The 21,516-nt window shown below is 41.8% G+C and overlaps 1 protein-coding gene across 2 annotated transcripts in view; it reads left to right on the plus strand.

Annotated features, from left to right (window-relative positions):
- Positions 1 to 21,516, plus strand: part of plxna4 (plexin A4) — a 233,008-nt gene that overhangs the window by 116,038 nt on the left and 95,454 nt on the right. For both annotated transcript variants that reach the window (XM_083999274.1, XM_083999275.1), the window contains exon 4: positions 20,066 to 20,194. In XM_083999274.1, the coding sequence (XP_083855400.1) occupies positions 20,066 to 20,194 (129 nt within the window). The remainder of the gene's footprint in view (positions 1 to 20,065; positions 20,195 to 21,516) is intronic.

A 21,516-nucleotide genomic window follows, 5' to 3' on the forward strand; every position in this document is an offset into this window, starting at 1 on the left:
AAATACATAGCCTCTGGGAGATGGAAATGATAGGGCTCAAATGGGACAGTTTAGGGGGTAGGGGTGAGGGAAATGGGGCTGGGGGGTAGGGGGATCAGGGGGGGGGTGGGCAAAAAAAAAAAAAGCTGACCTGGAAGTTTTATTGATTTTTGAGTGGATTGGTGCTCAAGCGATACACATCTGTGACGGAGTGTGATCCTAGATTTGTAAACATTAAATTGTATCATGGTGTTGGAGCAATTTTCAATTAAGATACAGGCAATTTAACAATATTGGATGCTGAGAGATTTCCACAGTAATTAGATCTTAGATACAATAGCATAAAACTCAGCAATGCAACCCTAATAGGTCAAATAGTTTTGTCAGCACATTTCATACCGTAGCTATGCTTATTGGGGTATCAGATGGTCAGTTTTATGCACTGAAATGAAAAATCAATTTTACCAAAGCACATTGTGTGATAGTCACTAACCAAGTTAAAATTATGAATATTGCAAACATTGTATCTCTGGATCTTCTCAGCATGCCAGTAAACCATCTGGGATATTTTGCTTTTATTTATTTTCCCCCAAAGTAAAACTTGGCTCCATAGCCAATGCAGTCCACACTGCATCCATCATTCATTTACTCAGTATGGAAGTTGCAGGGCTTGCAAAGCAGGAGGAAAACAGGGAAATGTTGTTAATTTCCCCAAAGACTGATGTTACACAGGCCAGCTGAGTAGTGACAACAATAATCCCTCTCACATTTACCACACAGTGACAGCTAGTAAAAAAAAAAAAAAAAAAATGCTGTGGTATATTTTGTGGCATTAATTGCATTTATTGATTGCGCTTTAAACACTACAGTGCCAGCAACTTAATAATGCAGCAATTGATTGAATACAGAATTACTGTTACGTGTACTGGGGTTAATCGTTTAGGCAGTATTAGTTCCAGTAACTCTACACACCCAGAAAAATCGGAGATATACTGGGATGGGGGGAAGGGATGGATGAGGTTGGCCAATGTGCTTACGCAGCATGTCCACTTCTCGACTGTCCCAGCAGATAATGATGCTCAGCACTGAGACAGCACTCACTCCCAGTCTGTACAATTAACCTGCTCCGGAGGCTGGGGAGAGGGAGGGACGTTCAGCAGTTGCTTCTCTGAGAGGAAGAGCATGGCGGTGTTTAGCATCAGACAGCAGAAGCAATACTACTTTATGCACGTGTTAGTCTTAGATGTATGGAGTTACTCAAGCATTCCCATCATCAATTAATGAACCAAAAAATAAATGGTCACTTTAATCCCCATTAATAATAGTGGCAGAAATTATCATTTAAAGGTACAGTACAGTAGCATAAAGGAGTACACAGTGTTTAAGGTGATTGAACCTTGCAGCTCCCAACTTCTGCTTTAGGAAAATCTTCATATTAACACTTGACATTTACCCACATGTACCCATAACTGCAAAGTTCAAGTTCATACATGCAATAGAAACCATGAATAGTGTGCACACTGTTCAGTGCTAATGAATCTATCTTCACGTTTGTGCTGTATTATTGAGAAATTGCAGAGATCTACTTTCCAACTTTGCACATTATAGTGGATGTTTCATTTTATAATTACTTACTTGGCTGATCACAGCAAATTCACATCACCTCTTCAGGAACAATGAGCTTCCCACAGAGCCTGACGAATTAGCTGTTTTGTGAAAGGCTTTAGTGATAAATGCTTATCATAACAGGGTAAAGCTCGTCTCTTTGTCTTTGTGTGTGTGTATGTTGTGTGCACGTGTGTGTGAGTGAGTCTCTGTGCCGGATTTTGTCTCCCTTTTCAAGGGAGCTGCAAGAGGCCATTGGCAGACTTTCGATAACTTCATTCATTCATTCATTTATTCAATCATTCATTCATCTATCTATCCATTCATTCATTCACTCATTTATTAAGTCTCAAGTAACTTCAGAAGATGTGAACAACAGCCCCCGAAGGCCCATTGAGAAAAGAGCAGATAATTCAGGGCAATAAGCACCCCATACTGTTGGCTTTGATTATATAAATTATCATGACATACATGTAAATGTATCATTATGTGTAATTTCCAGTCCTTCTGTGTGGGGGTGGCAGTTTCAGTTAGCCAGAGACTAAAGACTCGTTACAGTATTTTCAGAAATTGTTAATTCAGTTCAATGTGTGAATGTAAAAGCACAGCTTGGAGGACAGTTTTGTTCTCCACCCCACCCTTTCTTTTTTTCTCTCACAAGTCTTTTTCTCTACACTCTCTTTTTTCTTGCCAAATTAGTGTGTCGCCCCTTATATGCTAGGATTGTTTTGGGAGAGAAGACTGTGATTTTGCATTTATTTGTTGTTTGTGTGGGCGTAAAAACACATTTAGTTTTTGGAGCCAAGAGGGATATGTGTCGTTCCTGAGCACCCCTCCTTTTCTGACTGTCACTTCTGCCCTATATTAGACTGACATACTGTATTCTACTGTACTATATGGTTGCACTATCTCTCAACAGTCTCACATTCAGACTCAAGTGCACACACAGACTGCCTATGTGTCGGCTGGCTGGTAGCCAAGGCCATAGTCATAAGGCAGTGACAGTAGATGACAGCAGTGAGATTAAAGGGTGTGGGAGTTGTGAGTAGGGCCCAAAGACAGGCAGGTCCATAAATATCACATACAGGGATGCCCCCTAATGCTTCAGAGCACCATATCATCACACAGTCGCATCACAGAGGATAGACCTGGTGATGGTGTGACAATGTGAGTGAAGGAGAATTCAGAGTTAGGTTGAAGGCATGATAGAAATGCTCTCATACACCACAAAACCACAGAAATACTGAACCGGTCTTCCTAAAACTGCCTTGGTTCTTCCAGGCTTGGATACCACTCAATGTTGGAAACATTTTCTTTAGGTTCTGGTTCATGTTGACATGAGTGCATCTCTCATCCCACCATGTCCTAAAGGTGTTCTGTTGGTTTCAGATCACATGGTGCATTATCACGCATACCCAGGCAGACTGTGGCATTCAAATGATGATTAATTGCTATTAAGAGGATCCAAAGTGTGCCAGGAAAACATTCCCCACACCATTACACCACCACCAGCCTAGACTATTGATACAAGGCAGGTTGTGTCCACGGATTCATGCTGCTGATGCCAAAGTCTTACCCGACCATCTGCTGCCTCAGCAGAACTCCAGATCCTTCAGACCAGGCTACGTTCTCCCAGTCTCCAGTTTTGGTGAGCCTGTGCCCACTGCAGCCTCCGATTTCTGTTCTTGGCTGACAGGACGTCCCCGGGACTGTAACCCAACATGGTCCTCTGCTGTAGCAGCCCATCCATCTCGAGACTGGACATGTTGTGTGTTCTGAGAACCCTTTCTGCTCACCACAGTTGGAAGGAGTGGTTATCTGAGTTACTGTAGCCCTTCTGTCAGCTCCAACCAGTCTGACCATTCTCCTCCTCACCAGCTAGATGTTTCTGTCTGCAGGAACTGTTGCTAATTGGATGCTTATTGTTTTAAGCGCCATTCTGAGGATTAGCCGCTCACACGAGATTGGCTTATTGGATAATTGCATCAATAAGCAGGAGATCAGGTGTTCCAGTTGGTGCTGAAGCAATTATCCAATTAACTGATTAGAAGTAGATAGGCAACAAGAATAACTGGCTACAGAGGTTTCACTGTATCATAAAGACATCCAGACATTCTCTGACTTCTATGTTTTAAAATTGTGTTAATTAGATATATATTTGGATAAGAAAGGCACCTTGAAGATGTCAGTTTGGGTTCACAGGTGCGGTGATGGGCATTTTTCACAGTCCTCTGACATTTTAGAGAGTTAATGATTAATTAATGGCACCAAAATAGTCAACAAATTAAAATAAACATCAACTGCTTCCCTAGTTCCAGTGATACACTGAATTAGAGCAATAAACAGCTGGAGGGGATTCTGTAATTAAACCTGTACTGCTGTTTGTAAACTGTCAATGCATGTATGTGGGCAGGTACACACAATCACACACAATCACACACAATCACATATTCTGTTGCATTTCCATTTGTTTTTCTCAAAGCTGATCTCTGTGCTTTGTGACACTAAAAACACATCTCCAGGTGTGTTCCATGCTGCATGAGCAGCTCAGATTTTAATTGTTTTAACAGTCAAATCTAACACAAAACATGACAAGACTTCATTTGGTAAATGGTAGACATAGATCTACTTGATGCTCAGTGGAAAAGTGTGTGTGTGCAGCTTTTGTGCAAGAATGAACCAATACATTATCTCTCAGTCATCTGTTTATACCGTCTCATCTGTACTTTCTTTCATCTTTTGAGCAATTGTCTCAGTTTTACTTGAACACCAGTACGATGTATTTCGTTGTTGTGTTTTCCCACACATCTGTAATGTGTCTACCGATGACACTGGTTTGTGATTAAGCTTCTGACTTTGTGTGTTGTTTGTGTGTTCGTGTTCAGTGTGTTGCTCCAGTCAGCGTGTGCACATGTTTGTGTGTGTGCACCCATTTGTCTGTCCCCAGTGAGGTGTGCTCTCAGCTCTGAGTGGGCGTTTCACAGACAGCCAAGAGACCAGCAGGGAAATTTCCCATCAGTCCATGGTGCAGTGTGCAGTGCAGGTTAACCACAGAAGGCTCTGAAATCCATAACTGCAGCAACAAAGCCTTCCCTCTCTCTCTCTCTCTCTCTCTCCCTCTCTCTCTCTCTCATCCTCTGCATTCCTGTCTTTTTCTCTCTTTCTTTCACCTTCTCTCTCTCTCTCTCTCTCTCTCTCTCCCCTTCTCCCTCGCTCTCTGTCTCCCCAGATGAATCGTAGCAGAGATGAAAAGCTTTCAGGAATGCTGGCAGACAGGCAGTGCTTTACAGTAATCTAACCTGGGGAAGATGAAAGCCAGCTGGGAAGCAGGGAATAGAGCGAGGGGGGAAAAAGGTGAGAGGAAGAGAACGACAGGATTGAGTTTTGGGAAAGAAAGGAGCAGAGGGGCTAGATATTCACAGTAAGAAAGGGTAAAAGTGTGAGTGCGGAGAGTAGGGAGGTAGAGGTAATAAGAGATGGATAGTTTGTAAAGAACGTCAGGGAGTTTGATAAAAAAAAAGAGTAAAATGCTTGTTGGAGAGTGATGGGATAGTGAGAGGAGGGGGGCTGGAGAAAATAAGTACACTTTCGCACAGAAATGGGACAGATAGGGAAGGAAAAGGAAGGGAAGTTTAAAAAGAGTATCATGATGCTGTAAGCTAGTATGTTTTTTAATGCTATTACTGTGTCTGACAGCCACAAAGAAATAGTTGGTTTAACTCTAAAAAGTATAATTCTCCTATTGACTGATAATGGTAAACTTCAGCACATCAAGTTAGGTTCAGGTTTGACTTTGATTTCATAATACTTGGTGAAGTTGTGCTTTCCCCCGTCCAGTCAGGTGTTACTGCCAAGCTTTCAGGTCAAAGTCATTCACTGTCTTGCTTCTCTCTGATCTTCTAACTGCATGTTTGTCTGCCCTGTCAGACTTTGTTTAAGCAGTGTCTACATGTTTCTACATCTCAGCAGTTCTTTTGGTGCATACAGTGGTATTGCATCGCAAATAAATGGAGGCCAACACCACAAACATTGGCTCAAGTTTCAATAAACTGGAATAATTATAGTTTTCCTAATTAAACAATACCCTTTAATCCCAGTTCCCATTGGCCTCTACAGTGTTAAAGTGCCTTCTACTTAGTGGACATTTACAACCTTAATTTGGCTTTCATTTAATACAGTGTTAGTTGAAATTGGATATTGTGGCTCTTTTTACGGCCATGCTTGACTTTAAGGAAGAGGGTGACAGACAAGGTAAAAGGAAAGCGCGAAACTAAGGTGAAAATTAAATGAAAACAGAGCATGAAAATGTGCTGCTACATTTGGCATTGTAATTACTGTAAGTCGTGTCATTTGGAAAGGTTGACACGTAGTGTAATTGTAGCTGTCATACAGATGACAGCAGCCCAACACAAACCTGTGGAGTTTAAATTTCAGATCCTCTTCAGTGGAACAAACTCAATTGCAACACTGCTCACTGAACATTGAAGTAGCATCAAGTGTAGCACTGTTGTCACTCGAAATGGCTTTGGCAGTTGGAAGGGGGAGTACTTTTTGTGTGTTTGTCTGTGTGTATATGTGAGCGTGTGTGTGTTTTCTTTGAATCATAATGTAGGTGGAGCAGGCCTGTCGCTGCTGTGACAAATCCCACCTCATGCACCTTGTACTTCCTGTGCAGAATGAGAGAAGCGCACCACACCGAAACGCTTCCCCACCTAATTGAAATTTTGAGGTATAAGAGGATTTCTGCACAACGTGAGCTGACAGGCCCCATTCACCAGATATCCTCTTAGACTCCTCTCTCTCTTTCTCTCTTTCTGTCTCCCAGAGAAAGAATTAACTTTTATCTGTCTTCAAGTTTTAATGCAGCTTACACCCATATCTTTCTGACGTTCTGCAGGTGATCTGTCTCAGTTCCTCTCAATCTCTCCTCTTTGTCTCTTTTTCTCGCCGTCACTCAGGCTTGCTCTGCTATGACAGGACACTTGGTTTGCCTGTTTGCTCTCCGTACCTTGATATGTCACATCATAAAAAGGAGTAGAATAGGTAGACAGGGAAGAAATGAATGTAATAATAAGACTGAGATGGAGGATGGAGGGGCCGAGAGGAGATTGTAAAGAGACGCAGGGTGCAGAGGAGATGAAGCAGACTGGGTGTTACAGTGTTAGACAGTGAATGACTGTGGTTATTAGATGGCCCCAGACTGCTACATCAGCCAAGTCAAGCTCTCTACAGACTTTCTATTAGCTGTCGGATGAGAAAAACAAAGAACGAAAAGTTATGCGTTTGTGCTTTGATGGCGACGACTGGCACCAATCCAGCATGTGCTAATGTTCATTATCTTTTACATTTCAGTAGCTAATGTGTTCATTTTCATGCCGTGAATCTGCGTAATTACACACAGACTCACATACAGTGTCCTGAATATTTGCTCACACATAGAGATATAGTGAAGCTATTGTTTTCATTTGAACTTGATTACACACTCCGTATATTTATTTCCTTATCTTTGTTATTAGATAACCAACCATCCTGAAACAACACTCATTTATTTATGGGGTGAAGTTATCTGACCCCCGCTGTGAAACCGCCATTATCATGCACAAGACGGTGCTTTTGTGCTGCAGCATAATGCATGGGCGTGAAACTCTAATGTGCTCCCTTGATAAAGAAGTGCTAATTTTAGAAAAACCTCCCATGGAGTCAGTGAAAGGACGGCATACACTTGTGAAGTCTTCATTGGTGTTGGAGAGGGCATGTTGTGTTTTGATAATGATGCTAATGATAATAATCACTGAGTTTATGACCCAGTCAGAATTCATTTTCTTGACTCATGGACATAAAATGGATGGAATCCATTATTAAGTTTATATTATAAAACTCCACGCCAAACTCAGGCTAATGCATCACCGTGATTTTTTTTTTCTGACAAGCCTGAAAACCATGTTATATTAAAGTTAAAGTAGAGCTGTAACCTAATGATAGAACTCCAATGTGCCAGACGTAATTCAGGGTGAGGTATTGTGCCCCATACTGAGTCACATAGAAATGAACTTGTGTTGTGATTAATGTGTTTGCCTGTGGTGATGTTTGAAGTGGGAACACATATCCAGCAATTTAAGGGGAAAAAATTACTTTCATGTTTGTGTGGAAAAATGATATACATAATACTTAAACATAGGAATTTTATGTTATGCCAAAATATCTTACGTAGATTAATTAAAATCTCTGGGGTTGAGTGCCTGAAGTTAAGAAAAAAAATACAGCAGAAATAGCAGTATGTTCACACATGACTCCTGCAGCCGGTGGAAATTCAATCCATTAAACCAGTTTTGTATTTGTTCTGTCACACATAAGCTTCGTGTAATGCATCCAAGCCATTTTCAGTGGACACTGGCCTTTAGTCTTTTTGCTCTTTCTCCATCTCACCTTCTTTCCTCCAATGATTTCCATTATTATAGCAGTTGGTGAATCAACACATGCCTCCAGGGTTTAGTGCAGTGTTATTCCTCGCTCTCCCTGTCCTCCTCTCTCTCCTTGTTTTTCATTTTCGCACTCTGTGCCTCTCTCTTTGTCTCCCTCTCTCTGTCCCCTGCTACAATTTTTCACTTCAGTGGGAAAACAGGTATAATAGAGGGAGTGTGGCAGTCTGTTTAATAAGGAATAAAGGCAGAGAGGAGAGATGAGAAAGAAAAAGGAAGCGCCCTTAGGGCTGCAAACAAGGGAATATACACAGGCACATGCACACACATTATATGCACACATACACACAAACAAAGTTGCACAGACAATAAGGAGGGAACACAGAGGTTCACACTGGCTTATCTCTGAGGAATTGTTTGTGAGGTGCTTCCCTATTTAATTAGAAACTTTGGTAGGAACCTCATAAATCACCACAACATAAAACTGAAGGGTAGGCAATGAATGCGTCCTCTACACACAATGACCTACACACACATATACACACACAAAAAACTGCACAAAGCTAAAGCCATTGGTAATTCATGAATTCATGAGTATGTGATCTCCAGCTCCAGTCAGTGATCCATAGATTTAAAGGAGCCGTACAGTATGTGAGATCCTGCTATTGCTACATAACCAACCTCACACCAGGCTAGAGGAAACGTTGTGTTAAGCATGGTAGAGGTGATAATAGTCACTAGTCAAGAGATTCAACCATTGTTGCATTTATAAGAATGCTACTTCCTCACCCTCTCATGTTGGACTGAAAAAGCTGAGTGTAGCCCTTTTTGATATGCATTTGTTTGTGTGTCTAATGCAAGTCTAGTCTGGTCTCACCACACCAGTAAGACCACTTTATTCAGACATATTGCTAAAAAAAAATGTGTATGTCATCAACTTTACCTTTTTAAACAAGATGCAAAATTCCCATTGCATCCATCAGATTACTCAACTGTGTGTTTACACCTGAAAAACAAACTCTGGACAGATAAAGCATTGTGTTTAGAACCAGAGAGCAGGGGTGCACAAAGGTCATATTGTGTGTGGACAGGACAGTGTGCACATATAGCCATGTGCATGTGTGTAACTGCTTGAACTCTAGGTGTGTGCAGGGGAATGCTTGTGTCTCCAGAGTTATTCCAATGGCAGTGAGTGGTAACATGATCCGGGGTGATGTCTGCTCTCAGACAGCGTCTGGCTCTCAGCTCCCCATCTATTATTCACACACCTGGATACACACACTCACTGCCTCCTTCCCTCACATGTTCCCCTTCACTTTCTTTCCCACATTTGGGGACAAACAGCTAAAAGTTCAGGATTGTTGACGTTTTCATGGCATTTTCCTTGTATATGTATGAATGTGAGTTTATGTATCGATATGCGTCTTTGTGTATTTATGTATTTGTTGTTATCTCCCAGGAAACCAATCACACTTTTGAAGTCAATGAAGTGCTATGTTTGCTCTGGTAAACAAGCTGAAAATTAGTATTGACCAGTGAGAAGAGGGCGGACTGATAAGCAGGAAAACAAAAAGAAGAAACAGATATTCACTAAAAACAAAGCAGTCTGGTAAAAAGGAACTAAAGAGTTCTCAAAGTCATGCCTTCACCTTGACTAAAGTTGATCTGAGCCTGTCAGTAGGTCATTATCAGACTGAGACATCTCTTTGGGGATCTGGCCCTTCTCCACCACCCGGGTTGGATAGGCTGCTGATTGACGTTTATAGAAGCAGAGCATGGTCCAATCAAGAAAAGCCTATTGAGTTTGCCTGGTTAAGATGAAAGAATGCACCTCTGTTATTGTGTTGTGAAATATAACCTTACACGGACATGGATAAAGGTCACAGTGGGGGTGTTTGCGAGGTGACCCTGTGAATGTTGATCAAAGTCTGTCACCAGACAATTATGTGAAGAGCTCACATTTACTGAGGTTCCTGAAGAGATCTGTTCTGTGTAAGGCTGATCTAAGGTCTCCACAATATTGGTGTTTTTGTCCTATCGTGACCTTAGGTCATCATAGGTCAGAGATTCTCTGTTTCCTTTGCTCATAAGGCAGACAGATCCTCTACTCATTATCTTCAAAGGTTGGACAAATTGGGGATTGATGTTTAAGGAAGTCTAATGTGACTTGTGTGACTCAATCGGAGAATAGGCCATCTTGTCCTTCAGTTGTTACATATATATATATATATATATATATATATATATATATATATATATATATATATATATATATATATATATATATATATATATATATATATATATATATATATATATATATATGATATGTGTGATTTATTTTTCTCCTCTTTTGCTTCTGCAGTCTCAGTCTGAAGCAACTTCCCAAACAAGCTGCCATGCACATATGCTCTCTGTGCTTTTGGCAGAGATTTTGGCTGAAAAGTTCCTCTATCTGAAGGCTGCATGCCAGTCGTGGGAGGAAAGGGGGCAGGGAAATGAGGGAGCAGTGTTGTGGTAAATATACAGGTGGATAAATGCAATGCTCACATTAATGGTCATTAATGCAGCAAGAAAACCCTAATATATTGACCACAGCAGAAACTAAAAATACCTTGAATACTGCAGCAAAGAGGCACGATAAATAGATCCTCAAGTGAAATGTATTTGCTTTAATGAAAGAAAGAAAAAAATCTAAAGATACAGATTTCTGTTTTTTTTTTTTAATTTCCCCCTCAACCTCCTCCCCTTTTTCTTCTTTTCTCTGACATCAAAGCTAGCAGCCTCTTGCTCTACCATATGTCCATCTAGCTGCGTGCTGCAATTTTCAAAGGTGTGGACTACACACTCTCCATAATGTACACGCACACATACACACAAAAGTATAATCTCAACGTGATTTTACTCAGTGGGTTGTATTTTTACAACTCAACCTGCTGCAACCAATTGCCAGCCTCACTCCTCCAAATGAACAGCATCCATAGCTCTGAGTTTGTGGACCGCTGTGTCGCCTGAAAGGCCGAGTCTTGATTCGACACAATAGGCTGATTTGATGCCCTCACTACTCCAGGGAACATGTTGACTTCATTAATGGCTCCCAAAGCCTTTTAGCTCTCACATGGTGGCCTCTGGTCACAAAATATAATGGGGGTGCACACCACTCTGTCGCACAGCCACTGGGCTCCACCACTAATAGAGACACAGGTGGTGATGTGTGCGAGAATTATACCGTTGCCTCCATGCGGTCCTTGAGGCCCAGCCCGTAGCTGCAGCAAAAGTGGCACGGAAAGCAGCTCTTATCACTGCTGAATAACAGGGTAAGAAAGGAAAAACAGTAGAGGAAATAATTGGCTTGAAAGAGAAATGTGTAGGTGGGTTTTTCTCAGCCAGGCCAGGTATTTGTCTGCACTAGATGAGGTCTGTCAGGAGATCTCTACCTGTCGCCTCTAACACCCCGCTGCGGCTCTAATGAGACAGTGAAAGAGGAATTGGATGGGGAAAGGGAATAGAGGGGTTCGGATAGAGAAGAGAGAGAGGGGACATCTTCTCCGCACAGCAAAAGTGATGGAATGATGAATAGTGCAAGGAAGAAATGGCAAAACTGAAGAAAAAAAAAGATGGACAAATAAATGAAGTAAGACAATGAGAAGAGAGAGAAGCAATAGCGAGGAAAAAGCATTGATGAATGAAAGCAGCCATTGATGAATAAGGAGTAGGAAAGGGACAATTTCCCAGAAGAAGCAATGCATTTTTGCTCACCACTGGGTACATTAAATGTATTTGTATGTGCGTTGTCTCGAAGATGCTTTCTCTTTCCATTTTAACATAGATTACTGCATCAAGTGCAAGGCCTTTTCATATTTTCTGTATACAATTGGGGTCTTCAATAACAGGGACAAGTCTGCAAGGTGTTTTCAGTCTAAACAGACAGTGGGGTATAAAAACATATAGAATACTTGGTTTCAGCAGCAGAGAACTAGAGACTGTAACAAACAAGAGTGAGTGAAACTTTGAAAAGAAGCAAAACAGCAAATGAGAGAAACTAACTGAGTTGCTAGAAGTCAAGAGGTCACAAACGTTGTCAGGATGGAACTGGCCATAAGCCTGCAGCTATTTCAGACGACCTCATGACTTACAGATGGAGACAGAATGACAGAGAGGCAGATAGAGAGAGGGCGAGAGAGGGAAAAGAGCAGGAGGAATAGCAGAGGAAGGAAATGAGTAACAAAAGCTGAGCTGTGAGCCCCCTGCCTGGTCACAGTGCTCTAAGGCAGCTCAGCAGAGAGAGCAGTGATAGCAGGGGAGACCTGCCACTCACCCTTTGAAGCCATGGGGGAGATTGAGGGAGGAGAGGAGAGCAGGGCGAGAAATGAGTTAGGAAGCCTCCAGACACTTGTCCCCTTTCACGTCCAACACCATCATCCCTCACAATAACATTCTTGTCCTTCTTTTTGCCTCTCTCCTTGCTTTTTCTGTCTGTCTCACAGCAGGGGGATAAGGTTAGATTAGTAGGCCACACGGACCTCGAGGCTAACAGGTAGCACACCTTTAATGCCACAACGGTCAGTCACCGAGCCGGGGGTTCCCCTGCAGCTCTGTCTGCCACAGTGTCAGATCCCAGGGGTGAGGTGGCGGTGACTGGAGTGGCATTAATAGAAACAAAAATAAGTGAAGATAAGCTCGCTCACCCACCAAATTTCTTTAAATCTTCAGTTTTGTGTTCTCTGTATTCCTTCCATTTTCATTTCCCTTTTAAGTTGGCGTTGATTTGTCTGTACGACTTTTATCTCTGAGCACCAAAGTTGTGGAGGTTTTCCAGAAGTGTCTTGTAGCTATCTGTTCCTAAACAACCTGTCCAGAGCTAAACATCTGCAGAGGATTACCCTCAATAAAAACAAAATCAACAGGAGGGCCACTGTAGAGGTCATATTCTGCATAGTTTTGACTCTGCCAACGCAGGACTCTGTAGTTACGGTACTTCCCTGCTAACAATGACATTTCCCTGATTTGCACCCACAAAGCACCTTCCTTCACAGAGCAAGCATTAGGGGGAAAGGCATTAATTAAAATCCTGCTGTGTAGCAGATATGCATAATCGCAAACATAAAACAGAGAATAGTGAATTAAAGCACAGAATGACTTCAGTTCCACTCTGTGGGGTTTTTTTGCACACTCATCCTCCTATAGAGAAAGGACTCAAGCCGGAAGGAAAGAAGGAAGGAAGGGAAGGAGGGAGGAGGGGGGCTTTAAAAGTGTCTTCAATGAAGTGAATGAATATTTTACTTCCATAAAGGCAAGCAGTAAAGCATGAGCCTTTGTTGTACCTCCTGGATAACTGCAAGATGTCTCCATTATAGCTTGTCATAAAGCATAAAATACGGTGCCAAAAGACACTGGATGTAGAATTACCATGGCATTAGTCATTCTTGTGTCACCTGGTGTACTTGTCTACACACTACATCTGTAGTACTTTTCCTTTTTAGTCCAGTCCTCCTGTCAGATAGAATAAAAACACACGTCGGTCTTTTCATTGTCTCTACTCCTGTTGGAAATAAGCAGCAGATCATATGTGATTCTTTGCTCCAGCGACGCTACACAACCAGCCAAGCATTCCACAGTTAGTGTGCCACATCCTCATTAATACCCTCAGATTAATGTCAAATCATCCACACTCGCCCACTAGTCCTGCACCAGTCCATCTTGCCTGAAGCTATATATTGAGGCACTGAATGTGGAAGAGGAGGGTTTGTTTCTGCATTGATTGACACTCTGAGATGGATCCACTCCGCCTCCTAGCCCCCCTTCCTTCTGTTCTACCTTCTACCCCCCCCCCCCTCACTCCCTTTTTTCTCTGTGTCTGCCATATGTTTCAGTGAGCTGGACAGATTTGGGCAATCAGACAGCCACCATTGTATTGCTGTCGGTATGAATAGAGTGCGTAGAGAGACACGTTGTCATTATGTAGTGACGATAAGTTGTTTCCTTTCTTCCTGTCTCTGCCACAGTTAATGTTCCCTCAGTTTTCTCTGTCTGTCTGACTGTCCCTCTTCTGGCTCGTCCCGCCTTGCCTGGTTGAATACATAACACACACACTGTGGTTTAGAAAAATAGGGTCAAATCCTCACCCCATGTGCCAGGTTGGGTAACAATGGCATTTGTTGCTGTGCTGATGTAGCTCCAAATTGTTTCTGATTTATATCTTGAACTTAACCAAGTGCCTTCATCATACTACTCTGGTGTGCGTTTAGAAAATGTCAACGCTTCAAGTCATCTCCAATAAAACATCGTAAATAGGTGAAAGGTTGGATATTTTATTAACCTGATAGGATAAGGCAGTCTTCAAATGTTCTGAATAAGCTTCAGATCTTTGGCAAAGTGACATTAAGACTGTTTAAAGGGAGGGTTTTTATGACAGTGTTCTTGATTTTGTGGTTTTGGCCATCATTTTAAATGGTTATAACATTTTACTGTCTCACTATTTCATTTCCAAGATTAAGGAATGTCATTCTTTTGGAGCCCAATGAAAAAAAAAAAGCAACAGCAGAAAATTCACTGTAGTAAAACCCCAAATATCTACTCCTGACTTTTTATTCAAAAACAGTGAATGTGGGTGGAGTGTCTGTCATTCAGTGCTTTTATAAAGCTAATTTCATGCACTGCAGGTAAGTGTGGTAGGTCACATTAAACTAAGTAGTATTTTTTCAGGATCTAATAAAAAGAGACTTGTCTTTGTTTTCAGTTTAGCATTACTTATCACAGTTATTGATCTTAGCATCAAAGTTTAGGAATTAGAATCAGAGCTAACAATGGACTATAGAGTGCAGCTGCTCTAGTATTTTAAATACATTTGGGAACCAGGCTTATTATTATGGACTGTACAAGACATGCAGATATCCAGCAGATACAGGTTTACTACCGTTGTTGGCAACAGAAATGCTGGCACTGACTTTGATTTGCCCAAGTGCACGTTTCTGAAGATTGGTGGAATTCCTCACACAAATATTGTGGTGATTTAGGTTTCCCAGCATGCTGTGTGACTTTGGATGACATTCTGCTCCAGCCCACTCACCTCACTGTGGTTGCATGGCTCATGTCTGAGCGTAGCGATACTTTAGTCAGCAGCTTATTCTGGCTTCCACCAGCAGCATGTTGGTCATGGTGTGTGTGTGTTCTAGCCATGGTGTGTTTGTGTGTGTGTGCCATGCTTAACAGACTGCAACTCTGTGTGACTAGCCTTCCTTTTGCCACCCCAAAATCCACGCCATAGCAGGCAAGGACACAATTCTTCAATCACGTCCACAGTCATCACTCAGAACCAGTTATTGTATGTTTCAGGAAGTAAACTTTCACTATGTAGTTTCTCCAGTGTGTTGTTGTCCAGAGTGGGTATTGGCTCTGTGTATCCTGCACCCAGACACAACTGACATCTGCACCAAGGCTACCAATACAAATCCATCTTTCACGCCGCAAACTCATATTTTATGATCTATTTTAATCAATTTTTAATTTTATTTTATATAAGAAAGTACAAGTACTTTCTTTATTATTTTTTCTTGCTTTTAATTGTATGTTTAATCTTTACGATTTTTACTATTCTGGTTTTTTATTTTCATTTTTTTTAATTTTATATTTTTATGCTATTTTTTTCCCGTTTCCAAATGTTTTGTTATAAAGCACAGTGAGTTGCCCCTTGGTATGATGCGCTCTTGCCTTACATTACCACAGCAGTATTGTATGCCTCCTGAGAATTAGCTGGACCCCTCCTAAAATGTGGACAATCCATCTCACCACTTGATGTAAAGTAGTTTCTGCATAATGGCACAACAGTTCACTGACATTATCCAAAATCAATAGAAGTGTTCGCATGTGCAACCAGGAGTACTGAATTTCAAAGGGTAATTTTCACTGGAAGAAGGTTCCAGAGGGGCAACAACATTATTGACCCTAGATGTTGTTTGGACTGACGAAATAGCAATCCATGTTTTGACATTATAGTAATTTCATACTGGAATATTTTCATTTCTTCATTTATATATTTTAAATTCCCGATTTGGTAGCTACTTGATACATGAGTGCATCTTTTCTGGTGCACATCCTATTGATTTTATACTACAGCGTAACACCGTAACAGTTTAAGCATGGCTGTTACAGTTATTTTAATTCTGTCAAACACCATATTTATAGACAAATACTCCAGGATTTGATTCCATGTAGAGTCAGAGGAAGTGCAGTGCAGTACAAGTACCTTCCATTTGCTTTTGTGGTGTACACTGCCAGTACGAGGAAACCGAGAGAAGGCACTCCTGTGGTTTTCACACCGGAATGGTTTCCCTGTCTGTATCACACCTTCTGCTAGCTGTTAGCCCCATGGAGAGAGAGAGAGTCACTTTGGGCACATTATTTTTCATTGACAGATTCAAGGCAGCAAAGACCATCTGCCTATGAGGTGTGATTTCTTTAACTCCGCACTGCAATGCTGCAAATGTTTTATAAATGTATCTACAGTTGTCAGTATTTCAGCTGTCAGTATAACCCATTCCACTATGCTTTAATGCCAGATCTCAAGAAAACAAAGGAGTCAGTCACTGATCCTGGGAGGTCTGAATAGGTTTAAAAATACTCCATAAATATTTTATTTACTCTGAATGTGTGAATGTTTGTGTTTTTGTGTGAGTAAAAAAAGAATACCTGAGGTTCAATCTGCACTGTTTGTTACTGCTGAAACAGCAGTCTTTTCCTCTGTATTCACTGATAGTACTGCAGTTGTCTGTCACAGCCACTAGGGGGATACAGTTTTTGTCTAGGGTGGTCTTTTTGTAGAGGACTGGAGTTTTCTCTGTTTAATTAGCAGTATAGTGATGAAATCTTCCACAGATGCACACGCATACGGATCCAGACACACACAGAGCTGCTGAAGAAATATTTACTATACACGTTCAGGGCTGAGGAAGTGTGCTCTGTGAGTCAAAAGTGCCAGGAACTCTCCCCATAGAGTGTCCCTCATTACCATACGAGTCACCCCAGCCAGACTGCCTCTGCTTGCACGCGCCTGTGTGTGTGTGTGTGTGAGTGTGTGAAAAGAAGGAAGAGTACATGTACGAACACACACATTGGGATGTGTGCATTTGTATGTGGGCCCAATGCATCTCTCACCTTCCCACTACTCTGAGGCAGAATGAAGTCTGTCTGGCAGTGAATGTCTATTGTGTAGTGCTAATGTGATAGCAGAGATTAGCATTGTAATCCATTTAGCATAGAGCCGCTAATCCACTTTATTACTGTTGAAAAGGAATCAGATAATATTGGCTAGCACCACTGTAGCTGCCTTAATGATTTTCAGCTGATGAAATTATTACTTAAAGATATATTAATAATTACTGTTGCCAACAATGAAACTCATATTAGTCATTTCACAACAAATCAGAATCATTAGCTTTAGCTGTTCATCAAGGGAATTAAGGTGTTGCTTTTTAGTACTGAATGGGCTTTTTGTAGGTGGTGTGTGTGTAATAAAATGTGTGCAGTACTGTATGATTAGGCCTACTTTCATTTGACTGTAGAGTACACCACACACTATGAATGGGCTTTTTGGTGTGTTATTATTTCTAAAGTGTGGTGTTAAATATCAGGGGAGATTAAGTAATTGCTAAAAAATCTCTATTAAATGACGGTAAACCTGCTGTGTTGTTAAAACAAAAATAATAGGGTAAATGTACTATTAAATACTTTATATGTGCCAATTATGATACAAACAAGTCCATGGCCTTTGATTTGAATCGTTCTTTTTCCCTTGCGAGTTCCCCTCTAGTCCCAGTGTGACTAAACCAGCCAGCGCTGCATGCTTGCGGACATGCTGTGTGTTCCCTGGTGGCTCATTTGTTTTGTTGGTGGTCAGATTGAGGGATAATATACAGGAGCTTCCCCTTGAAGCCCTCAGCTCCCCGGTGACTGTGGATCCGTCCCAACACAATAAAACTCTACATTCAACCACTGCCGTAGACTGTCTGCCCTTTAACTCTGTTCGTCAATTGGTTCCACACTTCTCTTCATATGCAGCGGGTGTAAGCTGATACACACACATCTTCACATACATGCACATACACAGACATGCTGTGCACATACGCGCAGAGACTCAAATTAACTCACCCAATTGGGCAGATTAGATAACCCCACCTGCTGAATTTGGCCCTGGCTCGTGTGGTGGATTCTTTCTTCGTATCTCCCTCTCTTCTTACTCTATCTCCTATTTGCCTTCTGTTCTTTTCTTTTCAGCTGACCCTAGTGCATACAATAGTTCCCAGTGAAAGTGTGTGAGGCTTTGATAAACAGAACTCAAGGTCCTTTGAGATCAAGATCACTACACAAGCCAAGCGGGAGGCTGAGCAAGCGAGGAAGAATGACTGAGAAACAAAGGAGAAGGGAGACTAGGGTGAAATCAGGGTGAAAGATGGAGCCTGCTTAAAGAAATGTCATGTTGTGAAACTGGATATCAGTATAACAGCAGGAGGAGGGCAGGGCTTAAAACTGCACTCAGGGTACTTAGGTTTCTTTCTTTACTATACAGTACTTTATTGTCTAAGCAAAGGCAAAGAAAAGTTGAAGAATAGAGGAGCAGTTGATTCTGTGGTTTCTGTTGAGATGCTGCAATGTATTTTAAAACTACTTGACGTATTACCTCCACTAAAAATAAGGAGATATTTACTCTTAGCCTCTCAAGCAGGAAGTGGTGGTTGACACCTCAGTCAAGGCGAGGTAGCAGCAGGTTTTGAGGTTAAGATGAGGTATCTGCAGGTTGCTTATTTCAGCGATGAACTCATAAACACCTTGCTGGTGTGTGTAAGGTTAGGCTCTTAGAACAGTTGAGGCTTCTTGACCTTAAAGAGACTTTACTGTAGCTTTAGGCTGGCCGGCAGAAAGGCATCTATAATGATATGCTGACAGAGGGAACACACAGAGTATGTTGTCATCAGTGTATTATAATTAATCATGAAGTGACTCACCTGTCTGCACAGCCATCTGCTTCCTGTCCAATTATCTCCTGTTTGTGCCTTTTGCTTCTGAACCCTTACGTGCTGAAGAGTACAAAAAACCACCAAGAGTCATCACAACTTTAACAAGACTCACTTCACACCTGTCTGCAAGCCCACACAGGCCTGTGTGTGTGTGTGTGTGTGAATGTGTATTCTACCGGGTGCTGAAAGTTGCTGGGGTAGGTATAGGTGTCAGACCTGTGTGTTACTGAAGTTACAGCCAGAGGACCATTGGAACACACCTTGTGTGTGTGCGTGTGTGTGTGTTAGAGAGATTAGATATAAGCAGATGTTCAGGCACAACCCAGAACATTTCTTTCACACCACCATGTGTGTGTGGGGCTAGTTCAATCCACTTTCTGCTGAGTAAACACACCTAGGGGCTCACAGACCACACCTCTCACCCAGATGCCTAATTACCATAATGACTTTTGAATTGCTGAAACGGTGATAGAAAGACGAGCTTCTCGCATACAGCACAGAAAATCATGACGTATGGGAAAAGCCTGCGGCAGAATGGGGGAAATGGGCAATTTTGCCAATAATAATGTCCAAAAGCACCTTTTTAATGATAACCTGTCTCCTAATTATATGCCTTGTTGTTCAAGACTCCACCCTTGTTCCATTGCCAAGTTATTCCTTGGGAAAGGCAGCGCGTTTTCTTTTCAGTCCTTTCATTTCCACCACCCATTTTATTTACACGGTATCTTGTGAATGGATAAGAAAAATGTTTACAATAAAGATACTGTGAAAGAAAATTATTAGAAAGCAGGCATCACTGGCCTTTCTGTGCTCTTGACTACCTCTGTATTGCTTGGCAGTTGTTAATGCAAAAAGTGAAAATGTCTCATATTCTGGCCAAGGCTGTTCACCCCCACCATATCAGATGTCCACTATTACAGCTGAATTTTGGGCGAAGATGCACTTGTTTTGCATCTTCAGTCGCCTTTTGCAAAATCAATTAAGTTAAAATATGAATATGATTATTGCATAAATTGACGTAATTCCTAATGTGCTTCTCTGCTTTTCCAGATCCGGGTGGACGGGTCCTCTCGTGCTCTGCAGTATGAGACGGTGCAGGCGGTGGAGAATGGACCCATCCTCAGAGACATGGCCTTCTCTTCTGACCACCACTACCTCTATGTCATGTCTGAGACCCAGGTCAGACACTCATACGCGCACACACACACACACACACACACACACACACACACACACACACACACACAGACTAGTATACACATCAGAGGTCCCCCTGCTGACTCAATATCATTACCACAGACATTTATCATTTTCTTATGTCAGAGGGTAGAATAACCTTTAGTGTAGCATAGAGGATTTCATTACAGCGCGGCTAGAGGAGAGAAAGGGATTGGATGGACTGTTGGATGCTATGACCATGTCTTTTTATAGAAACACACTGAGGGTAGAGCTGGAGTGAATAAATGTGTTGAATTATAGGGAGAGAGGAGAGTGGTCTTCGTCCACTTGTGCATGTCTGTACGCGGACAGTTACACACACACGCACGCTCGCACGCACACAATCTAGAAGTACCTTTGATGACATGGAATGTGGCGCGAAATAGCAGCACTCTGTGTAATGGACACAGACAGAGAGAGACTGCGAACACCTCTATCAGAGGCAAAACCTCGCTAAAATAGCACCATGGAAAGTCCGTAACACACATGCTGAACTCACGTAAATGCGCGCACACACACACACACACACACACACACACACACACACACACACACACACACACTCTTGTGGCTCACAGTGTTACGGTATTCTTAGGTCTTCATTTCCTCTTTATACTACACACATAAATCCACACAGTCACATCTGTATTTCCAAGCAGGCACATCAGTGTGAAATTAAATTGTGCAAGCTACTTTTTTCAAAGCAAAAATGACTTTGATGAATAAACAACTAGTGAGGAAAGTTCATCAACACAGAAAGTGTATAAACAAACTTTTCCCATTAAACACAATCACTCTCTTTCCAGCAGGGTGCTGTGTAAGTGACTGGGGCCACATCAGACCCCATGCTGCATCTCTTTTTCTTTTCAGTTCACTTTAGCTCTGCTCATTGTCCATTATTAATGCCAGTGTTCGAAATAATATTGCAAAAGCTCTGAAGAACAGATAATATGCATATCATCATTCCCCCTCTCTTTCCTCTTTATCTCCTGCCACCCGTAATCACAGAAGGCCGCTGCTGTTTTGTTGGCAGCGATAGCCTAGTTACCCCTGTATATTGTCTGCAGCTTCCAGAGGATTATAGACCTCTCTGGCACCATCAAAGTGTCAGTATTTACTAATGTGTAGTGCAGTTTGTTTGTGTGTGCAAATGTGTGCCCATTTTAAGTGCCCAGATTATCCCGATAACATTTTAAATATCAGACAGACAGTGAGTTGAAGGTGCCCTTTCAAATACAGCTCTCATTGCCTCTCCAGAGGTCTCAGTCAGTCCATCTGCACAG

The sequence above is a fragment of the Trachurus trachurus genome (genome assembly GCF_905171665.1).
Source record: "Trachurus trachurus genome assembly, chromosome: 23".
NCBI lineage: Eukaryota > Metazoa > Chordata > Actinopteri > Carangiformes > Carangidae > Trachurus > Trachurus trachurus.